Below are 14,238 nucleotides of genomic sequence, written 5' to 3'. Positions count from 1 at the left end.
TTCTGGATGAAATTACGAGATTGTTGGCAACCTTATTTTAAGTGATAAAAGAATGACACTACCGACCTATAACTTTGTCAAATTGCAGAAACATCTCCACCACCATCTCAATATGTTGGTGTACCCGTCGGTGGTGTCAGATGTGTAGGTATGTTAACAATGCTGTCAATGATGTCCAGTGTGTGTCGAGCAGAAGGGTTTATAATGCAGGACTGTTAACAATCCGGCACTGTTGTCCGGTTTGCTTCAAGGAAGCTTGTTTACAATGCTGGCACTGGTGTCCCGTGTGCGTCAAGGAAGCCTCTTTACAATGCTGTTTACAATGCTGGCACTGGTGTCCCGTGTGCGTCAATGAAGCCTGTTTATAATGCTGGCACTGCTTTCCAATGTGCTTCAAGGAGGCGTGTTTAAAAATGCTGACACTGCTGTCCGTTGTGCTTAAAGGGACCATGTTTACAGTGTTGGCACCGCCGTCCAGTGTGCTTCAAATAGCCGTGTTTTCAATGCTGGTACTGTTGTCAGGAATGCCTCAATGATCCGTGATAACAATGCTGGCACTGTTGTCCTTTGTGCTTCAAGGATAAGTGTTTACAGTGTTGGCAATTATGTCTGGTGTGCTTTAAAGAGCCGTGTTTACAATGCCGGCACTGATGTCTGGTTTGCTTTAAAGAGCCGTGTTTACAATGCCGGCACTGATGTCTGGTGTGCCTCAAGGAGCAGTGTTTACAATACCGGCACTGATGTCAGGTGTGCTTTAAAGAGCCATGTTTACAATGCTGGCACTGATGTCTGGTGGGCTTTGGAGAGCTTTTTTTATAATGCCGGCACTGATGCTAGGTGTGCTTTAAAGAGCCATGTTTACAATGTTGGCTCTGATGTCTGGTGTGCTTTAAAGAGCGGTGTTTATAATGCCGGCACTGATGTCTGGTGTGCTTTAAAGAGTCGTGTTTACAATGCCGGCACTGATGTCTGGTGTGCTTTAAAGAGCGGTGTTTACAATGCCGGCACTGATGTCTGGTGTGCTTTAAAGAGCGGTGTTTACAATGCCGGCACTTATGTCTGGTGTGCTTTAAAGAGCGGTGTTTACAATGTTGGCAGTGCTGTTTGGTGTGCTTTAAAGAGCCGTGTTTACAATGTCGGCACTGATGACTGGTGTGCTTCAAGGAGCCATGTTTACAATGTTGGCACTGCTATCAGGTGTGCTTCAAGGAGCCGTGTTTACAATGCTGGCACTGATGTCAGGTGTGCTTCAAGGAGCCGTGTTTACAATGTTGGCACTGATGTCAGGTGTGCTTCAAGGAGCCTTGTTTACAATGTTGGCACTGATGTCAGGTGTGCTTCAAGGAGCCGTGTTTACAATGTTGGCACTGATGTCAGGTGTGCTTCAAGGAGCCATGTTTACAATGTTGGCACTGATGTCAGGTGTGCTTCAAGGAGCCATGTTTACAATGTTGGCACTGATGTCAGGTGTGCTTCAAGGAGCCTTGTTTACAATGTTGGCACTGATGTCTGGTGTGCTTCAAGGAGCCTTGTTTACAATGCTGGCACTGATGTCAGGTGTGCTTCAAGGAGCCGTGTTTACAATGCTGGCACTGATGTCAGGTGTGCTTCAAGGAGCCGTGTTTACAATGTTGGCACTGATGTCAGGTGTGCTTCAAGGAGCCGTGTTTACAATGTTGGCACTGATGTCAGTTGTGCTTCAAGGAGCCGTGTTTACAATGTTGGCACTGATGTCAGGTGTGCTTCAAGGAGCCGTGTTTACAATGCCGGCACTGCTGTCTGGTGTGCTTTAAAGAGCCGTGTTTACAATGCCGGCACTGCTGTCTGGTGTGCTTTAAAGAGCGGTGTTTACAATGCCGGCACTGCTGTCTGGTGTGCTTTAAAGAGCGGTGTTTACAATGCCGGCACTGCTGTCTGGTGTGCTTTAAAGAGCGGTGTTTACAATGCCGGCACTGATGTCTGGTGTGCTTTAAAGAGCGGTGTTTACAATGCCGGCACTGATGTCTGGTGTGCTTTAAAGAGCGGTGTTTACAATGCCGGCACTGATGTCTGGTGTGCTTTAAAGAGCGGTGTTTACCATGCCGGCACTGATGTCTGGTGTGCTTTAAGGAGCCGTGTTTACAATGTTGGCACTGATGTCAGGTGTGCTTCAAGGAGCCGTGTTTACAATGTTGGCACTGATGCCAGGTGTGCTTCAAGGAGCCGTGTTTACAATGCCGGCACTGATGTCTGGTGTGCTTCAAAGAGCGGTGTTTACAATGCCGGCACTGATGTCTGGTGTGCTTCAAAGAGCGGTGTTTACAATGCCGGCACTGCTGTCTGATGTGCTTTAAAGAGCGGTGTTTACAATGCCGGCACTGATGTCTGGTGTGCTTTAAAGAGCGGTGTTTACAATGCCGGCACTGATGTCTGGTGTGCTTTAAAGAGCGGTGTTTACAATGTTGGCACTGATGACTGGTGTGCTTTAAAGAGCTGTGTTTACAATGCCGGCACTGGTGTCTGGTGTGCTTCAAGGAGCCATGTTTAAAATGTTGGCACTGCTATCAGGTGTGCTTCAAGGAGCCGTGTTTATAATGCTGGCACTGATGTCAGGTGTGCTTCAAGGAGCCGTGTTTACAATGCTGGCACTGATGTCAGGTGTGCTTCAAGGAGCCATGTTTACAATGTTGGCACTGATGTCAGGTGTGCTTCAAGGAGCCATGTTTACAATGTTGGCACTGATGTCAGGTGTGCTTCAAGGAGCCATGTTTACAATGCTGGCACTGATGTCAGGTGTGCTTCAAGGAGCCATGTTTACAATGTTGGCACTGATGTCAGGTGTGCTTCAAGGAGCCATGTTTACAATGTTGGCACTGATGTCAGGTGTGCTTCAAGGAGCCGTGTTTACAATGTTGGCACTGATGTCAGGTGTGCTTCAAGGAGCCGTGTTTACAATGTTGGCACTGATGTCAGGTGTGCTTCAAGGAGCCTTGTTTACAATGTTGGCACTGATGTCAGGTGTGCTTCAAGGAGCCGTGTTTACAATGTTGGCACTGATGTCAGGTGTGCTTCAAGCAGCCGTGTTTACAATGTTGGCACTGATGTCAGGTGTGCTTCAAGGAGCCGTGTTTACAATGCCGGCACTGATGTCTGGTGTGCTTCAAGGAGCCATGTTTACAATGTTGGCACTGCTGTCAGGTGTGCTTCAAGGCGCCTTGTTTACAATGTTGGCACTGATGTCAGGTGTGCTTCAAGGAGCCATGTTTACAATGTTGGCACTGATGTCAGGTGTGCTTCAAGGAGCCGTGTTTACAATGTTGGCACTGATGTCAGGTGTGCTTCAAGGAGCCGTGTTTACAATGCTGGCACTGATGTCAGGTGTGCTTCAAGGAGCCATGTTTACAATGCTGGCACTGATGTCAGGTGTGCTTCAAGGAGCCTTGTGTACAATGTTGGCACTGCTGTCAGGTGTGCTTCAAGGAGCCTTGTGTACAATGTTGACACTGATGTCCAATGTGTGTCAGGCTGATATGTTCACCATTCTAGAAATGCTGTCCGGTTAGTGTCGCGCAGGTTTTTTCATAGAGTTTTCCGTATTGTTCAGTATGCGTTGAACAGGTGTTATAAAAAAGCCTTGCAGTAAATGTTTTGAGAGCCAATGTCCCAAAAAGTTGGCCAAAAAACATTGTACTTTTGGAATTCACTTTTTTTTTCAAATTAGTGCAAATAGAAATACAAATATTCTGCATTTCAGTTAGGTGTTTTATTTCTTCAGACTGGAAAACAATGTTTTCTTCATTTCATCATGAACTTTATTAATTTTCAACAGTTTAGTATAAACTTTATTTTCAGAGTATAGTATGAACTAACTTGAACTTTATTTCATCCTGAATTCCATTTTGTCATCTTGGTTTGAACTTTACTACATCAGTATAGTATGATCTTTATTTCATTGCAAGATCAAAACAGTTTTTTGGGAATAGTATTCTCACATAAAGCTTTATACTTTTGAAAATACAACATTTTATATGTTTTTTAGAAATTGCTTGTTAAATTCCTGTTATATAAAATATAATACACATTTTATGTAATACTTGTATCATTTATGAGTTAACATAAATAAAAGTAATAAATCAAAGAGTTTTTCATAATGGTGAAAACAATATTTGCCAGGAATTCCAATAAATGAAAGAACAAATGAAATTATTTTTTATTTAATGCATAAAAAGGTAGCACAAAAGACACTGAAGTACATGTTTAAATGTAGATTTCTAACAAAAATAGCATTACTTAATACATGCAGATTTAGAGTTATACATCAAGCACTTTTTTGCATTTTCCACTTCTTTATATCTTAACTTTCATTGGGCCGAATGTTCAGAACTTTGTTAAAGTTAACAATGTTGTTAACAACATCATTGTGAACTTTTAAAGGTGAAATATTTTATGATGACCTCATATATTTGCATAGAACAAGTGCAGCTACAATATTTGTCTCAAATCTTGTTAGAAATACTGTATATCACAAGTGCATCCATTAAACTTGCAATTTTTAACAATGATTACGTAACTATGTTTTTTACTTTAGACCCACATTAATTATTGCTAGATTTTTATCTAAATTATTTTTGAAATGTGGGCAGGGGGTTTCTTTTTGCATAAGAGACCATATACTTGTGTTTCTAGACAAACCACTAACAGGATCGTAACAATTACATTATACATCAACACTGGTTGGTATGAAAAATAGCCGTTCCCGGACACTACCGGACCCAAATGTGTATCATATAAGGCTCTCATTTAAATTTAATCAATGCTGATGCAGAATACTTTCCTATGAAAAATAAAGCAACAGTAATTAATTATTACTAATTATAATAATACAGACATGCTTCTTGCATTGGATTGTCAAAGCTATTATCATATAAGTTATATATTTTAAGGTTTTTTTTCTTGATTAACATTCATAATTTATCTTATATATCTGATAGACATTATCTTGCCAAAACCAGTTAAGCAGCTAAAAAAACAAAAAAAAGCTTTTATGTTACTAAAATAGTTATCCCTTGTAAATTCACAGAATACCATAAGTGCATAATATATATATATATATATATATATATATATATATATATATATATATATATATATATATATATATATATATATATAGTTTCTTACTATAGAGGATATTTGTTTGCTTCAGTGTAAGATCGTAATATCTTTCACTGAGTGAGCAACCAAAAGCTTTATTTCATGAGTAGCCACGAGTTGGTTTTGACGAGGTGAAAATATATTCAATCTTACATGGAAACAAAGAATTTTTCTTTTTATTATATAGTTAAAGCTTGCTATGTTGAAGTCGTTAGGACCTTGGGAAATACTTTGAGATAATGAGCATTTGATATAACCGAATTCAAAACATGTCTTACTAAACCTACAACCCTTGAAAACAGTTTGACATAAGAAACTCACCCTCATAACAGAGTTTGACAAAGTGAGTTCCAACTGTGTGTCAAAATGTATGCAAACGCTGCTTCAGTTCAGATTTAACATCAGTGACATTGTGCTGATGTTTGATAGGAAAGCGTGCAAAAGCCATAATAGTGAAAAATGTCAAATTGTTATTTCACTGTTTGAAACAATCAGATATAATGTTTATTTCACAGATGTATCTCTATAAATCACCGGAAAGCATATATACAACAAGAAAATCATGTTGATCAAAAACATGCATAATATTCAGTCTATGTTGCATATCATTTAGACTCTCTTTTCACACAATGTCAGTTATTAACATAAATATGTGGCAGATAAATCCTTATTACTATAAATACAGGTGGATCCCTGTTTCAATAAATAGAGGACCATTTCTCAGGTGGATCCCTGTTTCTATAATTACAGGTATATTTCTCAGGTGGATCCCTGTTTCTATAATTACAGGACCATTTCTCAGGTGGATCCCTGTTTCTATAATTACAGGACCACTTCACAGGTGGATCCCTGTTTCTATAATTACAGGACCACTTCACAGGTGGATCCCTGTTTCTATAAATACAGGATCATTTCACAGGTGAATCCATGTTTCTATAAATACAGGACCATTTCACAGGTGGATCCATGTTTCCATAAATACAGGTATATTTCTCAGGTGAATCCATGTTTCCATAAATACAGGTACATTTCTCAGGTGAATCCATGTTTCTATAAATACAGGTACATTTCACAGGTGAATCCATGTTTCAATAAATACAGGTACATTTCTCAGGTGAATCCATGTTTCTATAAATACAGGTACATATCACAGGTGAATCCATGTTTCTATAAATACAGGTACATATCACAGGTGAATCCATGTTTCTATAAATACAGGTACATTTCACAGGAGGTTCCATGTTTCAAAAACAGGTACATAATTAACAGATGAGTTCATATTTCTATAAATACAGCTACATTTCAAAGGCAAAACAATATACAGGGAAAAAAACAATTATAAAAGATCATAGTACATATTATTCTTGACTTAATATGATTATAGTATACAAAAACACTTCCATTAAGAGTGTGGACTGTGTAAATGGCATTAATACAAAGAACAACTGGTATAAAATTTTAATGCCAAAAAATAGGTCAAAATATCTTTTTTAATTCATATTATTAGTTTGTCTGAATATCATCATTTACAAACTAAAACCATCGCCATTTTGTCTGGGTATGTTCGCACATTTCTTACCTGCAGGAATCCACCAAAAATTAATCCCAAAAGGGGAAGAAAAAATTAAATCTGAAAACTTTGTCACCTGTTTATAAAAATTAATATGCAGGCTCTAACCAACTGACTGCCAAAAAAGAAAAAAAAATGAGACCAGAAAGTTTTTTACCCATTTGAGTGGTGAATTTTTTCTTCTTCTGAAAACTACCAAACAAAGTATTTTAATTGCGCTAAAAATCAGGGTTACGAAACTGGAAATGAAAATATTTTGTTAGGATGAATCATTGTGCACCGGTAGCTCGATCTCTGACCACATTTCGGTATATCATACTAACGTAAATAGCTAACAATAAAAGAATAAATAAATCATCAAGAAATCCGAAAATTCCAAATACTGCTTCTGGTATAATGTCAAATGGCGACAGGAAGTAAAGAAGAGCCATGAGAAAGCATACAACTATTCTCAGACGAAACATGAACAAAAGTCCACCAACTGTGAAAAACTCGCTATAGAGATGACGTAGTAATGTTGGTAAATCTCGAAGGTAGTCCATCCACTAAAATAGAATACGATGAAATATTAAAAAGAAAGACAAAGCTTAGCATTTTTGAGCATCAGTCAAAAAATACAATTAAGGATAAGTTGTCAATAATCTAATTAATCTTTCATGATTGTAATTTACACAAATTGATTATATTCATCATAAATAATTAAATTAATGAGAATTATTGTAAATATCATAGTGTTTCTTTTTGACTGAAATGGAACTGAAATTCAGTCTCATTCGCAATCCAAAAGTATACTTTTTTTCTCACAGAAATTGGACTCAAAATTCACAATCCCAATTTTTTTTAATTTATTTCTTCTTAAATTTTTAACAAGTAAACTAGTTAAAAATTTAAGGAGAAATAAATAGAATAAAAAAAAAATTAAAAAAAAATTTGGATTGTGAAATTTGAGTCCAATTTCTGTGAAAAAAAGTATTCTTTTGGATTGTCAATAATCTTCCATGATTGTAGATTACACAGAATTTATTATATTTCACAATTTTGAGGGCCCTGGCCCCATTAACAAAAAGGTGGGAAAAAAACTCTGAAAATATAAAACAGCTATACTTCAACATCCAAACAAAACATCAAACTAAAAAACTATGCACTACAGGTCAATTCGGCATTGTTAATGTGTTATTCTCAAACTAAATATTTAACAAAGGTTAATTATTTTTTTACAAAACTACATTTTTCAGTCTGACAGTATTAAATGTGGATTGCTGAACATATAATTTCCACTTACCGGCCTTGGTTGACCAGAAAACCGTCTGTTGTACTGGTAGATGGAGTCAACAATCTGACGTTTGTCCGCCGAGTTGCTGTTGTGTTCCTCTTGGGTAAAATTAACCAGCAGTAATGTCACCTGAAGCATGGAATGTGCAAGAAGCAAAACTTAAGAATAAAGAGTAATCATAACTAATATTTTGAGAGCTTAGTGCAAGACTGTTGTAACTCCTTCTACATTTATATTGAGTTACAACCATCTTGTACTAATTCTGCTACATTTATAGTTCTGACAGTAGAGAATGATATAATTTGAACTCTGGCCTGTAAAGAACAACTTTTAAAATGTCCATGTGTTTGTACTTTAAGCAATTATTTCTGATAACATGTGTGTTCAAGATGGTACATACATTGTTACTTTTTTACAAACATTATCAAACTCCCTTTCCCCACTTGGATATTGTTAATCTGATTACCGTTTGCCTGCACACTGGACAGCGGACAGCTCCGAGCCAACGCCCATGTTGCCAGTATGTCACAATACACAGACCTGGATATATACACATTGTTTAACTTTACATATCAGAGTGAATATTGAATAATGAAATTGATTACCAGTACAAGTAATGAAATAAAAAATACACTTTTAAAATGTACCATAATTCCTTCTGAAAGCCTAATTTATTTTTTACATTAGGATCTAGACTTTTAAAAGACACTCAACATAAGTTATGAAGCATCTAAACTAAGCAAATAATACACATCAATTAGTTGCACAAAGCACAATCGCATTGCCATGTTACTCCAAGGAGATGCAGTGTTGTCAATAAGAACCGATTGCCAGCCAAAATGTACAGTTAAGATGGCAATTTGGCCTCTTCAGTATCCAATTCCATACGAAATTTTAAAGAAATGCCAAATTGTTGCCATTTGTATTCGGTTTATTTTATGACTGTGGGAAGTTGATTGACAAGTTCTATAATATTCAGTAATGCCTTGTACTTAATTTGAAATTTACTTGATGCATTAGGGTGGACATAAAACCAGGATCATTCAATGCTTCAATAATTTAAAATGCTAAGTACATTGGCAAATACCGGGGTAGTAGTATCTGACAAAACTTTCTGACAAAGCATTGCTAATTCTGAATTCATGAATACCTGTACAGTTTATTGTGACGTTTGCAAAACAACAATTGAAAGTTTTGAAATGGTTGATAGAGTGTTTGTTCTGTATGAAGAAATAAGATACAAAGAAAAACTAAATCCATTATATGACTTATTGCCTTTTCCATAGCATTTCCCATGTTAGCTACGTATGTGTAACCATTTCTACCCTGTATGACTGGTGATTATAGGGGCTACCAGACAAATCAGCCCCTAGCTCAAACGGTTACCTTTTCGGCCCCTTACCAAATCGTCCCCATCCCGTAGACGTTTCGGCCCCTGATTACCGAGACGTTTCGGCCCTTATTTATATTTTATTTTTTTTATTTCTAAATATAAGTAAAAAACATGTAATTTCATTTTTTTCTTTTGATAGACAAAGCTATATACATACATACAAAGGTATAGATAAAAATAGATTTAAAGAAAATATCTGTACACTTGAAAACATGTAAAGATTTATTCACGAGATGTTTTTTATAAAACGAAATAGAGTTGAAGGAAAAAAAATTAAACTTCATTTTTTTAAAAAATAATCTTTAATATTATACATGTACTACATATACACTATGTAGCTAATATTATGTATAATGACATGTCCATTGTCTAACATCAGTCTTGACCAAACACCTATCGCCTGCCGTAGATGGCACCAACATTTTTCAGGAACTCCTCGCAGGTGACATCATGCGAATCGTATGAGTCCCACTCATCCATGATCCTGGCGTCTAGAGCGGATACTTCATTTAAAGTTTCATCAAGGAACGATTCCGCAGTGGCGAACTGCGAAACATCTGAATTGATGGATAATGATTTATGAAAAGAAGAAAACAGATTTTTTATAAGAACTAATATACAGTACATCTTCTTATTAACTACAATTTAATAATAAATAAACAAACACATGGTAAGACATAAGTTATACATTTTATGAATTTATATTTTAAATCAGGTAAGGATGAAAAAAAAACCTATTATTAATCTTATATTGAATACGTATGCAAAACCATACTGGCTTAAAAGGTGTTTTTAGACAGACGGTCTTATGGCGAATTGTCACATTCCACAGGGGTATCAGGCGTTGGAATTATGACACTTTGTGTTTACAAGCTTATAAATACGTGTACAAGGTTTGTTCCGACTTTCCCAACCGCTAATTCTCACACTTACAGAATAATACCAATTATCTCTTCGCACCTCAAACAGAATATTATTATTTTATTACGGATATATTGTTTTACTCTTTTTAAAATGCATATTTGTTGTAGAATATCTGAGGAACTATCAAGTTGTCACTTGTTTGCAAGTCATATCTATAAAACAAACATTATTTCCTAATTATGTATAGATAAGACACTAATTGTCAAAAATAATGATTTATAATTATTATGGAGCAATAGTATACCACATACATAACAAATTAATGGTTGAAACGTAAAGGCATTTTTAAAAACCTTGCTTAATAACATAAGTTCTATTCTATCATAAGTTTGATAAAAAATATTGTGAAAATGTTATCGATATTAAGGTATAATATGAAAAGGTAATGATTTCGGTGTTATACATACCGCAAAGGTACATACAACACAAAAGAAACAAGAATATGTACATCGCGTATGTCCTAAGGATCTACAGAATTATGTTTAAACACTACCGTTTTTGATACAATAAACATAACAAAGAAACAAAGCAAAGAATTTATACTAGGGAATCACAAGTCAGACACGCGTGTAATCAGGAAATATTGCAAAATAAAAACCCAGTGTCAGTGACAACAACTTTGATATACCTTTGGCGGTACGTGCATTTTAATCTAAATTACATAAGTTATGGGAGTACTTAGCGGTAAACATAGCCATACCTGGATAGTGTTATACATTTATATATATACGTTTTTTTGTGTCTATAAAACATATTACTTGCACCTACCTGTATCGCAGACTCGATGCTGCCAACAGTCTCACAACCTTATCTCACTCAATACAAAAATCCGAATCAGACATTACAAATTTTAACAAAATTCCATTACACAATAAAATAAAAGTAGAACAACAACGCGTTAATAATGTCCAATACACGAAAATTTAACAGTAGCACAGCAACATGTTTAAAACAAATGGTACCCACTAAACAAATGGCTCCCACTTTTAGAAACGATTTAATATATATACTTACAGTGTTTACATTGCACAAATCTTCTTGAATCAACTGTAAATAACATTAAAAAATTAAAGACAATTATTCATTCACACGTCTTTGAATGTCTTTTTCACAACCACAACACTTACCGTTTGCCTTGTAAAGAACGCATGGTTCAAAGACACATTTTCTTTGAAGTCTTTAATGATCAATTAATAATTATAACAGTTATAACAAATAAACTTTCTTAGATTTTCTAACATTTTATATTAAAAATCAGGGTAAATAGTTATTTAGATTTTAATTATATTTTTTATATCAGTCATATCAATGTTTTTCATGCATATTTGTCTATTTGTAAATTTAAAGATGTTATTTACAACTTATTTACAGATCTCATTTACATTTATAAGACGACCTACAATGTTTTTCTTTATACTCAAGATAAAAATAAAATAAAGTTAAGGGGCCGAAATGTCTCTGTTAAAAATCACTGAGGGGCCGAAACGTCTCGAGTCATTTTAATTAAGGGGACGAAATGGCAGGGCCGAAACGTCTTAGGGGCCGATTTGGTAGTAGGCCGATTTGGTAAGGGGCCGATTTGTCTTGCTCCCATTATAGGAATGGATCAAACGTGAAGTTTCAATGATGAACATTTCTAACCACAGAAAATGTGTCCGCAGTTTGTCTGTATGGCGAACTCGGCCTGCCCAAGGCAGACTGGACAGTCATGTTGGCCATGGTTCTCCCCGACAGGCCTCATACGAGGCGCACCCTCCTGCTGTCCTTCAGTCTGTGCGTTAGCATCTTCTGTCTCACTGTGTGTGTGATACATCTAGGTTTTAATTGATATAGAAGATAATGGTTTGTTTCACAGTAAAGTTGCAATGTATTTCACTGAATGAGCACCAAATTTTTGCATTATTTCAAAATCAATTTCTTTGAATATTCGGTGAATAATTTGTGGTAATATTTACATGAGCCACACTTGGGACATATTGATATATCACTGAACCATCTATCTAATTTGTGTGTTTTTCTGGCACAAAATACATAGGGCCAGGATGGTAATAATGGTAAAAATGCCAATGTCACTTTTGTATTCATTCCCACCACCCATATATATGAAATCTCACTTTTAAGCTATCGACTTAAACAGAGTGAACAAATTCTTACGCCTGATTTTCAGCCCTCTGATGGTTAACTTCCTCCCGAGTTTCCTCAGCTAATTGCACATTCTCCGGATGTATTTGCTGGTCTCGTTGCCTGCATAAAAGAAGTATTTCAGTTACAAAGCATAGAAGAGAGACAAGCATTTTATATGTAGATATTTAGACAGTAGATTGATGATAGGTGTGTGCTATATTTATAATTATTGGATTGTTCATATAGTAAATTATACATAGAAGTTCTGATTCAAAGCCACATTAACTCATAATGATTTAAAGTTGAAACCTCTGTTGAACCATCAGCACCAAGGGAATAAACATTCCAAAGAAGCCTCCAACGGCTAACAGCGCATCATCTCCTATCCCTTCTATCCACATGTTTCGGTTGTTTCTGCTGGCCATCTACAATCTAGAAGTAATAGTGTACATTTAAATATGGTATGTATGTTATTGACAAGGATATCTACTGTATATGAAAGTATTAAGATGCCTTATTATGTAATAATAATTAACCTGTTATTATTTTAAAACAATTATTTTTCTGACATCAAAGTTGACGTGTCCAAAACTAAATGTGTAACAGGAAAGCACTTCTGATACGATGTTTACAAAACATTGGCAGTACTTTACAATATGGAATACCATTCCCAATCGAATTATTCAATACTGGAAAGAAAAGGGATAACAATACCTTCCACCGGTTTCGTTTTTCGTTTGTATGCAATGTTTGAATGTTTACGTTTTGTTTCTAGTTGATTAAAATTAATTAAACCGGTTTAATATTAAAGGTTACACCCAACCTTGTACCGGTGACCGATGCATCATAAACTTTTATGAACATTTTGACGGAATGTGTTTTTCGTATAATGATAAATAATGGTTTTAATTCACTTAGATATAATTCTAGTTATCATAATATGTTTGATTGAATAAAAATCAGTTTCATTGCACTTACGTTGGATATGTCTATACCCACGGCTGACGCGTCACGGCAAAGAACTACTCCGGTGAGTATGATTTTAATTTGTCTCAGGTTACTCGAATTGATGCAGAGTAACTGAATGCGTCAACCGTGGATATCCGACAATGACGGTAAAACTGAAATCCGAATATATATTTTTGTGATCAAGAGCAAACCGTCAGGAATGCTTCTGTTAAATGCACAATGGTTCATGCATTTCATAGAGGTAATAATTCAAAATATTCTATGAACTATGTTGGAGTTTTCTTTTTACTTAATTGTAAATGAAAGTGTTAAGAATGTGAAATGAGTGTTTGTACAGACAAAGATTATTATAGACTGGAATCTTCGTAAAAGGCTATGCAATTCACTGATTTTATATCAATTTGATTATGCTACAGAATGTGCCATTAACTCCTTTAGCACATAAGAAAATGACACATAACTTTTAAAACATATCAATTGAAGTCTCTGGTACTTTTATGAGGTCCTAATATTACAAATAAAACTGAAACATATCTAACTCTGTGAATAATATGAATATTATTGAATTGACAGATTTTTTACTAATTCAAGTTATAGTAGGTTCCAACTGCCAAACATGTAAAATTTGTATGTATCTATAATCATAACATAAGTTATGATCAAAAGAAAAGAAATATTTGCCCGTCCAAAGCATTTACTTCTATGAAGGCAGATGTATCCCCATGTTGGTCTACATGAGGGCAGAAGGATGCTACCACAAACGGGCAGGGTGCAAGACCCTTGCATAACTCTTTAGCTTATACCCAACTACATGTAATTCATCCTGGCATAATGGTCTTCCTTAACAATTGA

The 14,238-nt window shown here is 35.7% G+C and overlaps 1 protein-coding gene across 1 annotated transcript; it reads right to left on the bottom strand.

Moving 5' to 3' along the window:
* Positions 1-5,154: 5,154 nt before the first annotated feature.
* Positions 5,155-13,228, bottom strand: LOC128212816 (E3 ubiquitin-protein ligase RNF170-like). The gene is made up of 7 exons (XM_052918149.1): positions 13,132-13,228; positions 12,727-12,849; positions 12,448-12,537; positions 11,935-12,089; positions 8,443-8,516; positions 7,986-8,105; positions 5,155-7,248 (listed from the first exon to the last, which is right to left on the bottom strand). Exons 2-7 carry the CDS (start codon positions 12,840-12,842, stop codon positions 6,973-6,975), a joined length of 831 nt encoding a protein of 276 aa, XP_052774109.1. The 5' UTR covers positions 12,843-12,849; positions 13,132-13,228; the 3' UTR covers positions 5,155-6,972.
* Between the last annotated feature and the right edge of the window lie 1,010 nt (positions 13,229-14,238).

This window comes from Mya arenaria, chromosome 13, assembly GCF_026914265.1.
Source record: "Mya arenaria isolate MELC-2E11 chromosome 13, ASM2691426v1".
NCBI classification, from domain to species: Eukaryota; Metazoa; Mollusca; class Bivalvia; order Myida; family Myidae; genus Mya; species Mya arenaria.
This window is presented reverse-complemented; position numbering and strand designations above follow the sequence as displayed.